This window comes from Pseudopodoces humilis, chromosome 8 (assembly GCF_049639895.1).
Source record: "Pseudopodoces humilis isolate 2021_Gansu_Grassland_sample_001 chromosome 8, ASM4963989v1, whole genome shotgun sequence".
Classification (NCBI taxonomy): Eukaryota; Metazoa; Chordata; class Aves; order Passeriformes; family Paridae; genus Pseudopodoces; species Pseudopodoces humilis.
This window is the reverse complement of record NC_142207.1, coordinates 23,383,087-23,403,123: the sequence shown is the minus strand read 5'-3', so window position 1 is coordinate 23,403,123 and position 20,037 is coordinate 23,383,087. Positions and strand designations below refer to the sequence as shown.

General features: G+C 39.5%; 1 protein-coding gene across 11 annotated transcripts in view; it reads left to right on the top strand.

The window, feature by feature from the left end:
* Nucleotides 1-639: 639 nt before the first annotated feature.
* LOC148183856 (uncharacterized) overlaps nt 640-20,037 on the top strand; it is a 71,013-nt gene continuing 51,615 nt past the window's right edge. For 7 of the 11 annotated variants that reach the window (XR_015773107.1, XR_015773105.1, XR_015773104.1 and 4 more), the window contains exon 1: nt 640-740. Coding sequence is in view for 2 of the 11 variants with exons in the window: in XM_088059022.1 (XP_087915148.1) it covers nt 730-740 (11 nt within the window). In the remaining 9 variants the exon portion in view is untranslated. The remainder of the gene's footprint in view (nt 741-20,037) is intronic. The other 4 variants (XM_088059022.1, XM_088059021.1, XR_015773106.1 and 1 more) reach the window with 3 other exon arrangements.

Sequence of the window (20,037 nt, the reverse complement as noted above, 5' to 3'; positions counted from 1 at the left end):
GTGATGTAGCTGTTGTGATAATTCCATGTAACTCTTGCCCAACCACTCAAAGCTCAGCTTTCCATGGTTCAATGTTTCAAAACAGAGGAGAATAAAAGTCCACTATTTGTGTTCAGTTGGAGGACTGGCCTTTTTTCATAGAATATGTGATTTAGCATGTATTAAAATGCCACAAATTTTTCAACCTCCTGATTGTGTTCGGTGTCCCTCACCCAGCATTCCCTGGGCTGCTTCTTCCTTACTGCCTTCTGCTCCTTCAGGAACATCCACATGCCCTTTCCACAGGGTGGCTTTAGAGATTCACAGCCCAAAGTTTGACATAAAAGGAAAAAAACAGTATCAGAACGTACTTTGAAATTATTCCCTCAGTAAAAGGTGTGACACAGCACTTTGCTTTACCCATTTCAGCTGTGTTCACTTGCAGTGCTCTCGTTCCTAGCTGTCTGACATTTAAGATGGTCCCCATTGCATGGAGGTGCTTCAGGTGTGGGCTCTGTGCCTGCCTTTGGTGGGTTCTGGCCCTGGGTCCCAGCTGGGGCTGCTTGTGTTGTGCCCACTGCCCAGCTGTTCGCAATGAGCAGAGGAGTTGTGCCAGAGCCCGATTGGTTGGGATGGGCACAGCCTGGGGCTTTTCTCTATGCCTGGAGTTGGGTGGGGATTTTACTGCAGCATAGGAGCTGTTCTCAGTTTGGGGCTCTCTTCAGTTTTAGGTAGGATCCTTTCCACGGAATGGAGCTGAAGTGAGTTAAGCTACTACAGCTGTTTCCTATGCAAATGTCTTTTTAAGTGCTTTGTTTTAATTTTTTAAATTGTTTTTTAAAATTTATTAATTTATATTTATGGCTCTAAAGATATGGAGGTGTAGTGCTGGGTGTGGGTCAGGTTCTTTTGGTTGTGGTCTGCCCTGTTTCTGGAAAACTACTGGGGTACTGGGGTTTGACTAGCTTGAATTTCGCTTAGTAGAATCTACTGGTCCCTATGCTGCTGGAGTATCTTCAGGTGTTAGAGAGAGATATTTTTTTCTTTTTACTGTTTCCATTAGATCTAGTCTTGTTATATCTCTCATAGTAATAAAAATTATTGTTGGGGTGTCCTGCTTCTTCTCCCTCTCTCATCCACCTCAGCCTCAGTATAGTTATTTCATGTTAAAATTGAAATAAGCCCTGTGACTGGATGTAACCTTCTCACCCTCTGTGGGCTGTGCTTGTTCTTAAGCAGTGCCTTTGGGAAGGGACCATCCTTCAGACCTCCATCTAACTCAATGCTTTATTTCCATCTCTGTTCTTCTGCAGCCTCACAGTGCTGGTCTCTTTACTCTTTCTACTCCTACAAATTGGATTGTTCCTCAGCTAACAGTAAATGTACTCGGTGCCATAGCAGGAACGATATTTGCTCTGGGAAATACCTTGCCATGAGTATTCAAAGGCTGATGTAGAGTATGTACTTATATGCATATGTATGTGGTGTTTATTAAAATGTGCTTCAGTAAGTATTAATAATGGATACAATGCTAATGTTTGTTATGGGTTTTCAACCCACTGGGGAAGGTGGAGTATAAACTCTAACTTGAAATATTTCCCTGTTGAGAAATAGGTGGATTACAGCTACTGCAGTGTGCTTACTTTTCAGGAAAACTATTAGTTAAATCTCATTAATGCTATAAATTGTCTGAAGGAGATAATATGCCTCTGAAAAATGCTCTTGGGTAGGTAAGTACTTGTGTACAGCCATATTAACAACATAGCAAAGATGGAAGCTGTTCTTTCTGACTTAAATACAGTATCTCTGTTATCTGTGCATATAGAAAAAGACCTGGATAGAACAGACCTGGGATTTTCTGTCCTTGTTCACTTTGGCCCAAATGTGGCATTGGTTTTTGTAGAAAAAGTTGGAAACTTAGATTGGCGAAGATGGTATGCAGAGCTTGTGTGTGCTGTTTGGGTTAAATTATTTAAAGCTGTCTACTGACATAATTCATGCTCTGTGGTGGTTTGTGCTGTGAAAGCCTATGAAACATTGTAGCAGGACTCTCAAAAATTCTTTGTCTTGCCTGGAAAAAAGAATACTAAGGGGTAAAAGCAAAACAAACAAATGAGACTCAGGAAAACTTACTGACTCTGCACAATGTTGAGGCAAGCAGTCTGTGGTAGACTTTAAATGAAACAAGAACACAGGGGACTATATTTAATTTAAACACCACTCATCCTAAAATAACTTAACCTACAGAATGATTGCTGTGCAAACACTGAAATAATATAGCAGAGCTGTCACTTCAGTCAGTATTTAATAGTCTCTGGCCAATTTCATTATTAACACTTAGAACACTTCATGAAAAGTGATGAAAGTACTGATACATAACCCGTACTGAAATCTCTGAGATCCCACAGAACATTTTTGTAGCTACTGCCTGACACTTCTCAAGGGGGACTGTGAATGGTTCTGAACTTGAGCTGTTAGCAGTAGATGCCAAAACTCCTCTCGTTTCAAAATTGCAAGCAAAGTAGGTGAAATGGGCTCCTCACAGTTTTGCTTCTATGTGGCTTCTGTGGATGCATAGTAAGGGAGATGCTATTGCAAATGATTGGGAATTATTTTTTCTCTTAATTTATATGAAGACTATGCTGATGTATTGTACTGTCTTGAAGTTATATTGAAGGAACAACCCAAGAATAAATACCAAAAAAAGACTGTAGCTGCAGAAAAAGTGCCTGCAGTTCTGCTGTTAATGTTTTGTTTGTACTACCCTGTATTCCAAAAGTTCTTTTCCATAACACAGATCCTGATCATTGTAGAAAGAAGCAGACTAGCCAAAATTATTATAATAATTTATATTTGTGTGTATATATAGACACTGTAATTATGGTGCAAGTATGAGAGAGTACCACTAAATTTATTAAAGTTCCTGTGGTTTGTTTTTTTTTTAAACTCCAGAAATTACTTCTCTTGTAGTGGGGGAGAGTGCGTGGGTTTCTGCTTGTGTTATCACTGGTCTTTGGTGGAGATGGTTGATGTAGCTGTGGCTGGGTTGATGGTTATTGTTAGTAACAACTGGCACAGGGCTTGACCGTTGTCTGAAGGAGCCAAAATGGAATCCCTAGAGAGCCTGGTATTTCCTTAGTTCCTGGCATCAGCTCAAGCTGTAAGTCACAACCTTCCTATGCTGAATTACAGCAGCTGAGAAGTTTGTGTACTTCCATTAGTGACAGATTAAGTAGCATTAATTTGAACTCGGAGATCTTAACTTTAGGTGCACCTGTGCTAACACCTGGCCTGGAATAAACATTAGCATGGAGCTTCTGGCCTTCCAGGTGAGAGAAATAGATTGGAAACATAAGGCCATGTTTCTCCGTGGTTAACATGCAGAAAACCCCTTGGGAAGGACATTGCTTTTCTGCCTCCTTCAGGTTCTATAAGAATCTAGGAATGCCTCAAGGCATTTGACTGGTATTGAGTGGTCATCTGAGTTACTGTGTTCTGGTCCGAAACTTCTGCCATGAAATTGCGAAAACATTGGTTAAAAGGATAGGAGATCACTAATAACTGAATTTTAATAATGAATTCCTAGCTGAGGTGTCTCCACTGGGCACCTTGGTTTCGTTTTCTGGACAGGTGGATTTCAGATAACAAAGAGGGTGAGAGAGTGGCTTGATTCTCTTTTCTTTAAAAAAAAAAAAGCAACCTGTAACATCTCCCCACTGTGCTTCTCTTTGTTATCACTTGAATGTGACACAAACTATGGAATTTGGGAATCTATAATGTAATGGTGCTGAATATTTGCAGTCCAGATATTGGCTTGGTTGGACTTTTAGCTGATGTTCTGGAAGCACTCGGAGGTAGGCCACACTTGATTTAAAGGAAAAATAATGCTTAGAACTTTTCCAGATTTCATATAATGGTTTGGATATAAAAAAAATAAAATCCAAATGAGCTTGAATATCTTAGATTAATGTGCACTTGTTGTGTGTTCTTAGCAGTTGGACTGCAAGAGCCCAACATTTGCTGTGCTTCCCTGCATGCTTCTTAGTTCTCCTGGGCTGTCTGGCTCCTGTTATAAATGAAAGCTTGGCAGAGTTGCTTGCAGCAATAAAGGATTATGGGATCAGCCCTGTAGTGTGCTGACAGAGAGACACGTGCAGCCTGGCTGTCAGGGCTGCTGCTGGCTAAAGCACAAGGGAGTTCTTGGTGCTCCAAAGCAGGAGAGACAGGTTGGGTGCTGGCCCAGTGGGAAGGCAGGTGGTGGATCTGGCTGAGGACTGAGATGGGGTGCAGGAGGAGCCTGGTGCCTGCTCTGGCCTGTTCTGGGAACTGGGAGAGGGCAACAGGAGGCCACTGCTTAATCTTGTTCGGTTCTTAGGGATGCACCAACTAAACTGGGCTTGTTCATTTAGTATACTATTAAAGAAGTTGTCTTCAGGGTATTTATTTCAGGCAGTTCTAGTGAAGTAATCCTTTAATTCCTCAGAGTAAATGCTGATGAGGATTTACTGCAGACTAAGCCTTGTGGAGGTCACTGTGTGAGTGGTTATAGAGTGTTTGGGAGCAGTGTGGCTGCTGTCCCTTGGAGCTGGGCAGTGGGAGCTGCAGGGTGTCCCCCCAGCTGACCCACAGCAGAGCTGTCCTATGGGGCTGTGGTTGGATGCTGTGCTTGGGAATGCTTGTGTCTGAGCCTGGAGAGAGGGGCTGGTTCTGCTCCAACTTGGGCTGAAACCACTACTTCTCTAAATGTTCTGCTTTTTCTTCCTGTTGTGCATGCTGCTCAGCATTCTCTCCTCTGCTTTGATCTTTCTTTTCCTGGGTCATCCCAAATAGTGAGAGAAGGCCCAGATGAAACCATGGTCTTAGATGTACAATTCAACTTCAGCGCAGTTCTGTCTATATGCATTATCTTGTCCACAAAATCATAATGGTTTCTCATTGTTTAGGCAGTGATTTCACTCTATACCAAGGGTATTCTGCACTTAGGAGGCCAGGCAAAGGCTTCTTCCACTATGTCAAAATGGATGTGTAAGGCTTCAGTTAGCTAGCTTTGCAAGTTAGGATTTTTTTATCCTCATTTTGGTATTGCTGGAGCAAGTCAAAAGAAATCTGCGTGGAGCTGCAGCCTGTGATGAGCAAAGGAACTGAAAGGAACTGGGACTTTACTGTTCCATTCAACTCCTTTTCCCAAGGGAGCTGGTTTCCTGGGAACACCAGGGCAGTGCTGTTGAAGCTGCATGATAGGAAAGCAATGTCAGTAAAATCTTATGCCAATATTTTGGATGGGAAGCTGGTTACAGAATGTCATTTGGTGTTGAGAGTGATGAGCTACCTTATAAAAAAGGAAATGATTGCCTGCAGTAAGTGAAAATGTAGGTCCAGTAAGTAACTTGCTTGCTCTTGAAATTCCTTTGCTCATGAAAAATTTGTTAGTGGCCAGAGCATGTCTCTGGTCTGAGCAGGTACTCCTAATCTATCCCCAGCACTGAACCAACTCCCTTCTCTAAAACCTTCCTCCTGTGGCTGCAGCATTATTGGCAAAAAATCTGATATTGGAAGCTTGTTCTTGGATAATAATAAATCAAGACCTGAAATTATTGGAAAAGCAGAGTTGCATAGAAACTTGAAACTTTTAGCTACTTTTCTTCTGTGGAGGAAAAATTATGAACTTTTACCTGTTTCAAGTTATTAAATCAAAATTTGAAGTATCCTTTTCTAATAAACTGGGTTCTTTCAACTTCCATTTCTTACATCAGACATGGAGCTGATTTACATGGAAACATTTTGCTAGAAGTAGCAACAAGTTATTATGTTTTCTTTCTTTAGACAGAAAAATATTAGATTAGATTTTTTCTTGAAGTATATCTGAAGGCACTTGAAACTTTAAATTGACTAACAGAGCACTTTAGTTTGAAATGTAATGTACTTTTATATATAGCTAAAACATACAGGGTTTGCATTATTTCTGAGTAATTGTAATCCCTGAAAGATCCCATAGTTGAAAGAGACTGTTTTAGTTTAATACTAGAAGCTCAAATGTATTGAAAGCAGCTGTTCTTCAGTTTAGAAATAGTTTAATCTGGAAAATAACAATAAGCCTTGATATGGAGGGGAAAAGAAAATATTTTGATCTAGTAAGAAAGAAGTTTCATGAGTTCTAAGTACCAGTAATCACCCTTATAAATTAGAATATTTGTGTGCTGTAATCTGACATGTCATTGTGTTTATAAAGCTTGTGACATGGCTTAGTACAATGTGTTGTATTTAAAGTTATCATTACCCCAAGTCATGAAGTAACACGAATAGTAACGATAAAATTGTATGTAAGGGTTTACTGAAAAATATAATTCAACATGAAATAAAATTTTAAAATATCCTGCTTCTGGAAATTGTTCTGAAAGAAAAATGCAGATTGATGCAGTTTGAGTGACACAGGACAATGAATATGGGCATGTTCCTGCAGCCTCCAAATATCAGTGTGGTAAAGGCTGTTTACACTTCATAGTCTCAGCAAAGGGTGAAGTTTAACCTTGTGGGAGTCATTGGCATATTCCCATTTTTATATCACCCATTTTATTGAGGTGAGGATTTTGGCTGTGGCTCCAAAATTAGCTTTGTCTGAGCAGTTCCCATTGGCCTTGTGGAAGAGGGCACCCAGGAGGCCTCATTTCTGTGGGGACCGTGGGTGGTCATGGCAAAGCCTGGAGAATGGTGGGGGAACAGAGGGATGTGCTGCAGAGCAAGCAAGCCCTGGTGTCACTGCCCTCTCTTCTGGCTGCAGCTGTTGTCTTAACAAACCATCTCTGTATCTAACACTGACAGGCATGGGAACCTCAACTTGGTATGCCTAAAACAGCAATACTGATTATAAAGCACAAATGTCATCTTTGAGTGTTTGAGGCCTAAATGCAGACTTTTGAAAAGGAGGATGAATTGATGTTAAGGCCAGCATGTAGCAGCCTCACTCTTCATTTATCCTGTTGAGATCAAAGTATGAGGTTACTAGACCCAAGTCAATGCTTCCTTATTGGGAAATTTTTATTTAAGCTCTCTCAAGGTGTTAAACTGCTGCCTGTTCCTTGTTCTGGTGATTAAATCAGTAGCAGATTTTTATCTTAGAGTAAGCAAGAAGAGAAAACACTGAGGACAGTGAAATTACAGCTTAAAGTACTATATAATATTAAAGGTCATTTAGTCCAACACCCTTTTGATGAGCAGGGATATCTTCAACTAGAGCAGGCTGCTACTAACTTTGTCCAATATGACCTTGGATTTTTCCAGGGATGGGGCTTCTATCACCTTTCTGGCCAGTCTGTTTCAATGTCTTCCTGTGCTTGTAGAAAATATCTTCTCTATATGTAGTCTAAATCTGCCCTCTTACAGCTCAAAAACATTGCCTCTTGTCCTGTGGCAGAAGGCCCTGCTCCAAGAGCATCAGGCGGCCAGCCTTCTTCTCTTGTGCTTGTTATTTGCTCAGTCTAGTACTTGACAGCCTTCAAGAGTTAGTGAATTCTAAAGAGTTCTTGTGTGGTTATCTCCACTTTTGCAGAGGAGAAACAGAGTCAGACAAATGACATGCCCAAGGTCACAGAGGAAAAACAAGCTTACTTGTGTTCTGTGATGCTTTTGCCTACTGGCTGCTCTGCCTAGTTTTAGATGAAAAACACTGCTTGTCTTTCTCATGGCTGTTACTAGGATGGATGTTTTTTACCACACCATGAAAGCAAACTGTGTGGGGAGCTAGAGAGCACCACTACATACAGAGCTGTTTTCCAATGGCCTTAACTGCTGCTGCTTATCACAAGCCTTTTTGTAGGGTTTGTCATGAATGACTTCTGCTCCATCATTGCTAGTTGTTTACCTAACAAACAGGAAGAAATAAGAACTATATTCACTGTTGGGTTAAAAAATCTTCAGAGTGGAAGTTATGATAGTTGCAGACTTCATAACCCTTAGCATGCAGTGGCATCTGAGTGTTCAGCAGTCTTCATCTCTTGCATCTCTCATACTTACACTGACCAATTTAAGTTGACCAATTTCCATTATCTAGTTTCACATAGCTTTATAACTTGCATCATTGAAAGATTATTTTTGGCTAATTTGTTTATCGACATTCAAAGTGGGCAAATTAATATAGAATAAGCTTGTGTATTTTTAAAATGCTATATTTGGACCTTCTTATGTTTTTCTTTATGAAATGCTACAGGTGTCTTGTACACCTTCATTAGTAATTTAATAGACTACAGGAATTTTACTTATTAGTGTATTATCAGGCTGTTTATCAGCCTTGCTCTGGAGTTCTGAGTGTTTTCCTGTTACAGTAATTGGGCTTTGTTCTTATCAGGTTTGTGTAGTATTGTGTAAGAGTATAAACAAAATGTTTTTGAGTAAAAATAAAAGGAGTGTGAATAACACTCTTCTGTTTTAGAGAATTTGTGAGGATTCCTGTGTATAAAATGCATTTGTACCTTTAACTGATAAAGCTGTAACAGGGCACCACACTGAGAAACTTGATGATTTGGACCTGGCAAAATAGTAGGGAAAAACACAGACCCTCTAGAGATAAAAGGGAAGGTGTTCAGTGGGGATACCCCTGCCTTTATGTCAAACTATAGAATTTCCTGCTTAACTGAGATGTGTGGACAATCTGCTACTGTCTAACTATCAGGAGAAAAAGGGAATCATAGATCAATTTGTGAGCCTGCAGTGAAGGTGACACAGTCAAGTGCAAGGTAACAGTAGCTATTGACATAGGTCAATGCTGTTGGAATTTGTCTGAGGAATTGGGGTGGAAAAGTCAGGCAAAATAAAAAGTGAAAGATCTATATTTGTTCTCCTATATCTTAAATGCCTTTAAATCTGAGTTGAATTTTTGGTTTCCATCACCACAGTGGTTCCCAGTGCTGTGTGGTAGAGTGACAGGTCTGTAACCTGGCTGCCTTGTATGTGGTACTGCAGGAAGGTCAGAGCAGAGGGAGGCAGGAGGGATAGTTGAACATCTGTATAATTTACAAGGTTTCCTGTTGGTGAAAGTGGGGAAAAGCCATGGGAGCTGAAGAAATTGGGATGTGGAAAGACCAAAGCTGAGAAAGGAAACCACAAAATACGAAGGCTGTTTCTAAGCTCTGTCTAGAAATATTATCAGTAGTGTTTAACTGCTTGCCCCTGAGTAGGATATTACATTAAAGAAGCAGGATCAAACTATTATGGGAGTTCTTGCTAATCAAACATGTCGCTAAGAGCAGTACTCATCCCTGCCAGTATTAGCCCCAAGGTTGCATGCGAGGTCCTAGGCACCTCATTTTTCTCACTGGGCAGAAATAGGAGCTTCCAACTGGAAGCTGAAAAGGTGATTATGGGGAGCTGTCATACCAAAACTGGTCTATTAGGAAATCACCTACTCTGTTTCTTAAATATTGCAGTCAAAAGTTATTTTGTGCATCAAAATAAATACTCAAAAAATTAGTGTACATTTTGTGGTTTCGGTACTTGGTCTCTATTTGTTTGGATCCATGAGAGATGGTAAGTCCAAAATAAATGCCCAGTCAACTGTACAGAGGATCTCACTTATTACAGTGTGATTGAATAAACAGAATGGTGCTAACCCAGAGTATCTAACAAATAACTGTGCTGAGCTCTGGAATTAGGCATAATGACTCTCCATACTGATGCTTGTTGGTACAGCAGCAAAAGCATTAATGTGCATCTATAGTCTGGTGAAGAGTGAGAATTAATCTGTACAGAGCCAAGAGCAGTACAGACCTTCATTTCCTCTGCATGTGCCTGCAAACCCTGTGTGTTCAGACCAGCTCTTGGCTGTGGCCTTTCTGCAGCTCCACATATGGACACATTTTTTTGGAGGGGGGATGACCATGTCAGTCTGTGTTGCTCTGAGACTAGCAGTGCATGACACTTCATATGAAAAAAGAATGTAGTCAAGACCTACATTCCTTTTATGTGGAATAAATTCAATTTAGCTTGCAGCTGACAACAAATTTGATTCAGCATTATCTGAAGAAAAAATTATCTGCACTTATCTTGTTGAAGAAGGGGCTAGGCTAAGCAAAAAAATGATTTTTTAAAATTTAAATACTAATTTTGATTCACTTGTTAAATGATTTAGTATTTTTCTTTAATTTTTATTTTAAAAAATAACCTGTTTAAAGTTTGCAACCCTTCATTGAAGGGGTTATTTGTTGTTATTGCTCATTATGACTGTTTCTCTTTTACAATAACTGACTTGTTTGCCTTTGAATATTAACTTTCTGTATATAAAGAAGAATTAAATCTGACTCCTTCTTGGCAGAAAAACTTCCTTGTGAAAATGTTGAAATAAGACCTTAAAAACCACTATTTGCTGCAAAACTTTGAAGTTGATGTACAAAGTGCATTAAATTTTGGCAATTGAAGTAACTTTCAAGTTTGAAGCATAGAATGGTTGGGTTGGAGGTGGCCTTAAAGACCACCCAGTTTCAAAACCAACCCCTGTGAGGAGGGGATACTTTTCACCAGACCAGTCCCATCCAATCTGACCTTGAACACTCCCAGGAATGGGACATCCACCACTTCTCTACTGGCACCTGCTCCAGTGCCTCACCACACCCAAGGTGAAGAATTTAGTCTTGTGTCTAATCCAGCCTTCTTTAGTTTTAAGCCATTACCCCATGTCTTATTGATCCATGCCCTTGTAAAAAATTCCTCTCCACCTCTCTTGCATGCCTCAATCATCATGGTAAGCATTTTCTGGCCAAACTGAATCTGCCCAGTACTTCTTGGGAGCAAAAGAATTTTTTCAACATCAGCAAATTTTGTCACAATTACCCTTCCCCTAAAACTGTAATAGGTTGTTTGTACTGCTTGGGTTTCCCTCCATTTTTGAGTAGGACATTGCCACTTCTAGGAGGATTAATGTAGGATGTGATTCATTTTGTGCACACTAGCTTTGTGTTTGGCAGGTGCAGACTCATCTTATAGAGATGATGAGATCATGTCTCTTTTCATTCAGGAAATACAAGAGTAGAGCCAGTTCTGACCTGGGCTTTACTCCTATCTGAAACCAACCAGTTTGGCTTTAAATGAGGATGGAATTTGGCCTGATTTTTGTGCACTTTGGAGCAGAGGAAAACAAGAAGTGATCTCATCAGATATAAAACCTGTAAAATACACTCAGATTTTATGAATGCTGACTTTGAAAATCTGTTGATTTAATCTTACCAACTTGAGACTTTATAGGCAGGGTCTGAGTACATTGACTGGACCTTCGTAAGGATCATTGTTTAATATTTTGCAGGTGCTATCTGAATTTGTGGCCATTTTTATGATTGGTTTGGAGATTTGCTGAAAATCTCTGCAGCACTGCAGATCAAAAATTACTTTACTTTTATGTCTTCTCAGACACCAGCCCAAGTGTGGAAAAGTAGAAAGGCAAAATGACAAGCTATGCCAACTAGGTCTTGCTTCCACCCTCTCTTCCTCTTTAAGTACTGTAAATCACCACTTTCTCTATTGCTGCTCTGTTCCAGGATATTGTGTCACTCTATACTCTTTCTCTAGAGTTGAGAGCCTTTTACCTTGAGCAAGCTAGAAGTTATTCACCCTTATTCCCCTGCCCAAAGGGTTGTTGTTCCTTTTTATCTTTCTTTTTTAAATTACTTTTTTTTTTTTTTTCACTTCTGCATAGATCGATTGGAAAATTGGCAAGTCAAGATATTTCCACCCTGGGACACCAAGAAAAATTATAGTCTGAGGTGATAGAGCTATACACTCCTTTGTCATGGTTTTTTTTATCAGACTCTTAACAAATAAGTTCTTCTGGGTTTAACTGTTTTTGTTTGGAGTTTTTCCCTTTCTGAATAACTTTGGTTTTTGAAACTGCAATGATTTGGTGTGGTTTGTGATGTGCTTATGGAATCAACATAACACTGATAGCAATAGTGCCTAAATGAATCTCTAATGTCAACTAGAGTATTACAGAGTTGGGATAAGCCAGCAAATTAAGCTGTTTCAGTGCAGCTTTTAGCTGGGGCTGATGGCTGAGAAGATGGAAAACCATTCCCCCTTGGTCTCTCAGGCCAGCTAAAGAACCCTGGCAATGTGCCAGTCCCCATTCCTTCCTCCCTTCCCTGCCAGAGGCAGGAGAGCAATAGTAAATACTGCCAGATGTGGAGACATCCTGCTGCGGGGCTGTGTCCAGGACTGGCAAGGAACCTTCTCAAACCACCAACTGCACAGGAACTTGCCAAGCCATTGCAAACATGTAATGAGTTTGAGTAATCCCACAGCCTCAGCCTAGGTTAACTGCTTTTTGGAAGGTGTTTTCACCTACTAGTTTTGAGATTTTTAGTGTACTTTTTTGAATGATTTTTTTGTACCTCAGACCTTTAGATTGGTGTGGTCTGTACTTTAGGAAAAGCATCACACATAATAATGATCCTGAGCAGGTTTGAATGCTTCCACCACTGGTTTTCATTTTTTTTCTCCAACATTTGGAGGCTGCCACCATACCCAAAACTGCAAGAGCAAGTCGAAGAAACTTAAGCACCTTCCTCAGAAATCATACCTTGCCCTTTTTCACCTTGAATGACACAAGAAAAGGAAAATAATCTCTAGTGGAATAGCTCTTGAAGTGGAAAAGCGAAGTTTGAGGTGAGCATCCTGAGCACTCTTCTGTCAGTTCCAAGTTTGATATTTCTCATCCAGAAAGTGTTTTCTCTCACCATAATTATATAATTCAGTCTAACACAGTAATCCTGACTTTGGTGATAAGTGGCACATCTTGCCTGGAGCACTCAAATTCCTGTTTCTGATGTATTTCTCATACTGATGTATTTCTTATGTACCTTCCAGACTTTGAGGTACATGAAAGACAATTGTACCATTGGCTGGTAGAGGTGAGGGAATTTTCTTTTTTTTGGTGTCTGCTCTGTCTTAAAACATTTTGTGGCTGTGAAAATTGTGACTTCTATTGCTTGGCACTTTAAGACCTCATTGGCACCAAGAAGTGTTTGGAGATATGATAATAATGACAATGATCTTTAAAGCATCATAAAAGTATAAAAGTAGTAGCTCCTGCCAAGACCTGCCTAATTCTAGCATCTCCAGGATACAGAGATGCAGATACAGCCATTATTTCTGTGAAGGTAGAGTGTCCTGGGAAGCCCAGTCATCTCCAGCTGTAAAAGTCTCCTTACTCATTAGAAATGTTTTGGGGTTTTTTCTGCCAGGTTGGCACTGTTTCCTTGAGTGTGTGATATCTCTGCCTCTGTTTGCCTGTGATCAGTGTGAGTAATCATTTGAATGATGCATCACATGTACCCAGTTTGTAGAATATTGTTGTTCATTATTACATTAGAGTTTCTTTCCACAGTTCTGTAAGTGCACTTCAGTAATTGCTGCCTCATATCTTGGGTCCAAGTGTTCTTCTGGTCAAAAGAACAGGCATCATTAATTACATTCCCTACTTAATTTTCCAAGGTTTTTGCTCCTGGCAAGCAGCTGGTCTGTGCAGCTTCTCTGCAGCTGGAGCTTTCAGCCTCCCAGCAAACAGCATTGAGTGTAATTGCAAGATGAGTCTGCACAAGGCAGAGCAATCCATGTGCCAGACAGTATTGGTATGATTATCAAAAAGATGAAGCACATGGCAAGGTAACATGCTTAGACAGGCTACCATTCCTCAGAAGTTCCCCAGAGGTGCTCTGTAGCTGAATGGATTGTTGTGCAATAGAGTTGTGCAGCTGTAAGCTCATTGCCCGTTTTGGTGGGCAAGCAAGGTGACAGCAGTGTCCTGTGTTACACCTGGCTGTTCAGGCTGGCCAGGAGCCTATGAGAGAACAATGCTGGCCCAGGGCAATTTCTGTTCCAGGCAGTGTTTCATTTTCCTGATACTGAAATGCATCCAGTAAGAAGTGGAGCAGCACAGCTGGCCTGCTGGCTGCAGAAGGCCAAGGAGGATCTCTGTAGATGGGACAGGAATTAGCAGGCAGCCTGCTGTTGAAAAGCTGCTTTTTCATTGCCAATCTGTATTTCATTACCACCCCTCTATATAGTCCTGTCCCTCAGACAGAAACTAATACTTGAGCAATGAAAAGAAAAAGTTATCATTTTGTCTCATCCATTATATAGATCTTATGCTATTATAATTCAGAATACACTTTTTTCTTATGATTGCTATTTTTATATTGATTATAATATGATTTTTACAGATTTAGTATGCAGAGTGGCTGAAGCTGTAAGGTCAAATTTATCTGGCTATAAACAACCAGATTGATCTTTGTGTTGCATACATCCTAACTGCATTGACAGGCAATAGGTTTAGATATCAGCAAATCTGTTTAAATGTAAATTGTTTGCTAATTTGGTTTAGGTTTGTAGAAGTAAGAATCATTTTCAGTAGTATTGACCTGGAGTTGAACATTTAGAGCCTTGTCTTTGCCACTTCTTCCTCGTTTTAAGTCAGGTGTTTCAGCCTCCTTTGTAGTATAAGCAAGAGATCTACATCATAGAAAAATATGCTTGACAGTGCTTTTTGTCTTGCCTGTCTTTCAGTGATTCCACTAACATGTGCTTATTTATAGTTTGCTCAAGGGTTAGGTATGCTTACCCTGTTCTGAAATTTCAAAACTGTTTTGAAATTTCAGGCACTCTTGGCCCTTTTGCACATCCCTTCACCCCTTGTCTTTGCTACCTATTAATTGTGTTATTATCTCTTCATTGGTCAGTTTTGTTTCCTGTGCTCATTTTTTCATCCTCCAGAGATCTAGATAGGGACAAACTGTATGCCTAACTTGAGGTTAATATTTTTTTTCATGAGGCCTCTGAATGCTGCAACTCAGCAGCAGTGTACTTTATACATGTGTACATGGTTAACTTACTGCAGAATCCCTTCTTGCCCAGTGGTGCAGCTATGGCAAATCTCCTCCTTCCCTGTGCAGACTTCCATGTCCATCTTACTGGCCTCCCAGTGTTTCTATAGATTCTCAAGTTGAATTCAATATAGAAGTAGTTTAGCTCCTCTGCAGAGGGGTTATTAACTTGGTTTGGAGTGGGTAGCTCTGACCCATCCACTATCACCTAGCATCAATCTTCAGATTTTGGTCAGATGGAAAATTCTGAAGGTTACAGCTGCTTCTGATTGAGCTGCTGGGGAAGTTCCTCTTAACTATTCAAAGACTGTACTTTGAAAGAGGAAGTTACATGGTTCAACTTAAAAGAAATGGACAAAAGAAATGTGTTTAGAGAGAAGTGGACAATAAAGAGGAAATGCTAATTTTTAGTGGTTTCAGAACTCTTTGGACTTCACCGATGGTATCTTTCCTAGAAATTATTCTAAGACTTAGCAGCTCACTGAAACTATTTTTTTTTTGACATTCAGAAAAACTAGTTTTTCTTCAGGTTTTCTACACTGCGGCATGTGTATGTAATTTTCAGGGTTTGGTTTCACTTGCCTTGGTATCAGGCCTATAAAAGGAGCCTTTATATTAACTTCTGTGGATTTCTGCACTGGGACTGTATTAATTTTAGGCTGACTTACCAAAGCAAAATTTTTAGACTAAACCTTCCATACTGCTGTTATCTTTTCAGGGGGAAAACAGTAGCACAGCCTTGATTAAATATAACTAATCTCATGTTTAAATGTGAATGCACATGGGAGGAAAGGTCTGCTCAGATACTTACAGACTACAGAGAAGTGAAGCAGTAGTCTAGTGCTCAAAGCAATTTGCATGACACTAATGCTTATTATATCTTTTCTATGGGCATTCATAGCCAAGCATGTATGTAAATATTAATTGGCAACCTAATTCATGTACTTTATGTACTTCATGTAACTCAAGTTGCTTAAGTTTCCAAAATGTTCAAAACTTATACCTACACACAAAGTTAAGACATCTTTTTCATGTTCTCAGCAGATTAAATGTGAGCATGTGGTGGAAGTGTATATTGCCTTCACTACATTATCATTTTGATTTACATAAGTACAGATGCTTTTTGGTATGTTAGAAAAGCTAGATACCACTAAGATGATTAAAGAGTTTACTGTTGTCTTTGTCCTATCTAAATTTTCCGCTTAAACACCTGACAGGCTCATTCTTAGTTAAATCTTGCTTTTCTCTTCAGAGTAATGAAAAGTGCTTTTTGCCCTTTGAGCCAGGAGCTTCTTTCTGAGTCTATTTTCTTGTACAAACACTGCTTCCCTCCGAGGCCTTTGGCAGCCTCTCAGCCTCTGTTACAATTCATTCTGCAGCTTAAGGCCAGGATAATGGCATCACTAATCGCACCTTCCTAGCAGTGTGAGAAGAATGAGCAGTTACAGTTTGCAAACTGCTTTTATGATATCATGCCTTACTGGCTCTAACCTCATTCTCATTGAACTCAATGGCCAAAATTATGTAAATAGTGTGGTATTCTTCAGCATGTATTCATTCCCAGCCCCTCCCAAATTAAGAAATAAAATTCCTGAAGGCATGACACTATCAAGGAAACAGAAGGCTAAGAAAAAATCCTTAAATTCTAGTCAGGAGTGTATAAATTCGGGATATTTTACATCTATAAAACCTGCTATGTTATTTCTATTAAAGTTTAGAAAAAGGTGGCTTGTTTGTCTTCTGAGCCTATACAGTTGTACTTGAGTGACTCAGGAAATTCTGAGAAGCAATAAAGAGTGAATTTAAATGAAATAATCCATAATGAACCTTTCCATATATGTTTCTATAGCTGTATAATTATTTGAAGTGTTTTCATCTGACAAATAAGCTTGCCATAAGGATAAATCTTAGAATATTCTAGCAGGAGTTGTATATATTCAGATGATGGTTTTGGTAACTGAGCTGTAGTCCTTCAGCAGTAGCCTTTATATATCATCTACAAATAATTGAGCTAGACTGTTGTTCACAAAGCTGAAGACATTGAAAAGAGGAAGGGCTGTATCATTCACTGTCTGGAATCCCATTTCAGTTGTCTACAAGAAATAAAAATGACTTTCCTGTAGCCTTGTACTGCGCTTTTGTGTACATTGCCTGGCTGTTGGATAAGGTTGGATGTTTGCTGTTGTTACATCTGAGCAAAAAGCATCTCTTTTTGTCAAAGCTGTGTTTGTGAGTGATAGGAATGTCAGCAGGGTGCTGCTGGACACAGTGCTACACCTGGCCTCCACCCTGAGGGTTGGGAGCTAAGCTCACACTGTCGCTTCCTGCGTGGGACTGTGCACAGACTGCCTGCAGGAGTAGGACTTGAGCCTTTTAATTTGTTCTGTTTTCTGTGAAGTTATGAGACTGCTGACACACAGCTAGCAGATTAAATACTGGGCAATATTGCACCTTTTCCCACCAGCACAGAGGATTAATATTCAGTCATTATTGAGCAAGCAATTAAGTGAACTTTATTTTAACCTCTGGTGCAGCACATTATTGAAGGATTTTGCAATGCAAAAGAATGTTTCCTACACAGCCCAAAATGAAATTCTAGTGTGTTAGTTACAGAAAGAGGCCCCAGCTTTTTAATGTAAGGAAGTGCCTTAAACTGTTACATGATCCAGCAAATGCATAAGATCCTCTCAAACATTTGCAGCAACTTTATTTGCCAAGATCTTATCTTGTAGTATAGCAAAACCTTCAGTCAGTTTTCATTTTATGATCAGACTACATAGGATTATGATATTTGGTTTGACAGGTTCTCTTTTTTCTTAAATGAAATGACTGCTCAGTCATTCAAGTATCATGTACATTTCAGAGTAAGAGTATTTAATTACTGATCTTCGATACCTTTGCAAGAAGTATATCTATTGGACTTTATGTACAATTTTTTCAAGCAAGTTCATCAAGGACTTGCTATGCTTGAATAAAAGGAAGGTTCTTTAGAGGTAGTGGGTGACTTGAATCTGAATTTGACTTTGGGGAAACATAAGCAGTTCCTTTGAAATCTCTTTGGTACTGGCTCATGCCTCAGAGTTCAGCATTACTTTTATCTACTTTAGAGGCAATCCAGGTGGGACTGGATCCTGGCTATTGTTAACTAACAGAGCTTTATCAAAGCAAGTATGCTGACTTACCCTGGCAGAGGCACTAACCCTTAATATTTTTAGGTCTTAAGCTTATTTGCAGAAGTTTCATTTATTTTATTATCACTTTTATCATTTATTTTATTATCATCACTTAAAGTTTTAAAAAAAGTTTAAACAAGAGCTTCAATCTTAGATCTATCAAATGAAATTGTAGGTCCTTCAAATATTTACATATGCAAATGTGGTGTGTTTGGATAGTTAAACCAAGAGTAGCCATATATATTAATGTGGTAGAGAAATGCATCATCTTAGATATTAGGATATTTTCCCTTGCTGCTAGGGTAAGGGAAGGAAGTACCAGAGGCATTTTAGTAAACTTTATACTATTTGGGGTGCAAGCCTTGTGTGGGGTTGAGATAAGAAAAAGTAGATTAGAATATAATTGATGGGCAAACTGAACTGTTGCAAAATATTCAACCTTTCTACTGCTGTAAGGACAGATTAATTCTCTCTATTAAAGTGCCAGAGTGTAATATACTCTAAAATATACTGGGAGTATAGGTCAAAAGTAGGGAATATAATGTCTGAACTTCTTCATTACAGCTGACCTGATGAAAACTTTGCAATCAGTCTAGTCTCATTGAGAGTTCTATAAATGTATTCAGTCTGCATTACAGCTTCAAGTTAATTCAATATTACCTGATCACTGTTGGATATAATTTAAGATGAAGCTTGAAGTTGCAACTCTTCTCATTTGTCTCTGATAACCATCCCATTTTCTGTTAGTCTCCTGACAGCAGTAGCCAAACTTCTTAAACTTAATCTGGGCACAAAAAGAGAGGAAAGACACCAAGCTAAGTCTTGTTAGTAACGTGACAGGAGCAATCAACTTTGTCTAACACTTTTCCAGCACAGGTCATGTATTTAATCTTGTGAATTGGTGGGTTTTTCTCAGGTGTCAGCCTGAGGCATAGTGACCATCTCACTCCAGAGTGTGAAGTGCATTGGGACTGATTTCTGGTATGTTGATTTGGGATACAAAAGTGGATGATCTTGTGCTGCTCTAAGTGGGAGACAGACTTCATTGCAAGCAGCCTTCTTCAGTAGACAGAGGCGGACGTTTCTTCCTGGAAATGTGTACCAATGAGTCTTTCAGCACCTTGTGGAATGATTTGATTTCATCTTGAGTCACAACTTGCAGCTGATCAGTTCTTACTGTTTTTATGAGCTGCTTTTAGAAGGGATCAGGTGAAAAATTAGGTGAAAAATGGTTACCTACTGCTGGGTAAAGAGAACTGAGATGATTCTTGTGCAGTAATGAAAAATTTTGAGGGTCCTTTATTTCTGACATGTCATAAGTGCTGCTTTACTTGGTCTACACGCTCTGAATTCTCCTGATCCCTGGTTTTTAGGCTTGCATAAAACAAGTTAATTTCTTCTATTGATTGGCTAGAGCAATCACAATAGTATGTTTTGCACAAATAGAGCTGAAGTGTTGAATAATGAGATTTTTAATAAGAATTTGTGGTAAGTAAAAACTGTTGCTGTATTTATAGAAGAAAAAGCTTTGTTCTGGAGAAGATCCAGGGGTGCTCTGGTGGCCTGGCCTCCAGCATTGGGACCTCCAGAGTTCCTTGGTTCCCTGGCTATTTCATGCTTGGGAGCTCCAAAACTCTTCTATTGATGAAAAGACCAAGTCCCACCATTAGAAAGCAGCTCTCTCTTCACAGATTTGGTCCTTGACTCTTAAATTTATTTATTTATTTTCTCAAAGGGATGAACTCCTGTAGTCAGGTAAACTTAAGTTGTGCTCAGACTGGAGACTGCACAAAAACAAAGAGCTTATTTAAATACCTCCTGAGCAAGCAAGATGATAGCTACAGTCCTGAGGCTGCACTGGGAGCTTTGTGGTTAGAAGATGACTTCTGCAGGATACAAATAACCTTCCTATTATAATCTGTGTGTTTCATCATTTTGCTCTGCTGTGCCTGTTCCATAGAAAACTCAGGTGTGTGAGAGCTGGTGAGGACCAGTGTTCTTGTCCTGGGCTCTTCCTCTTCTGTAAC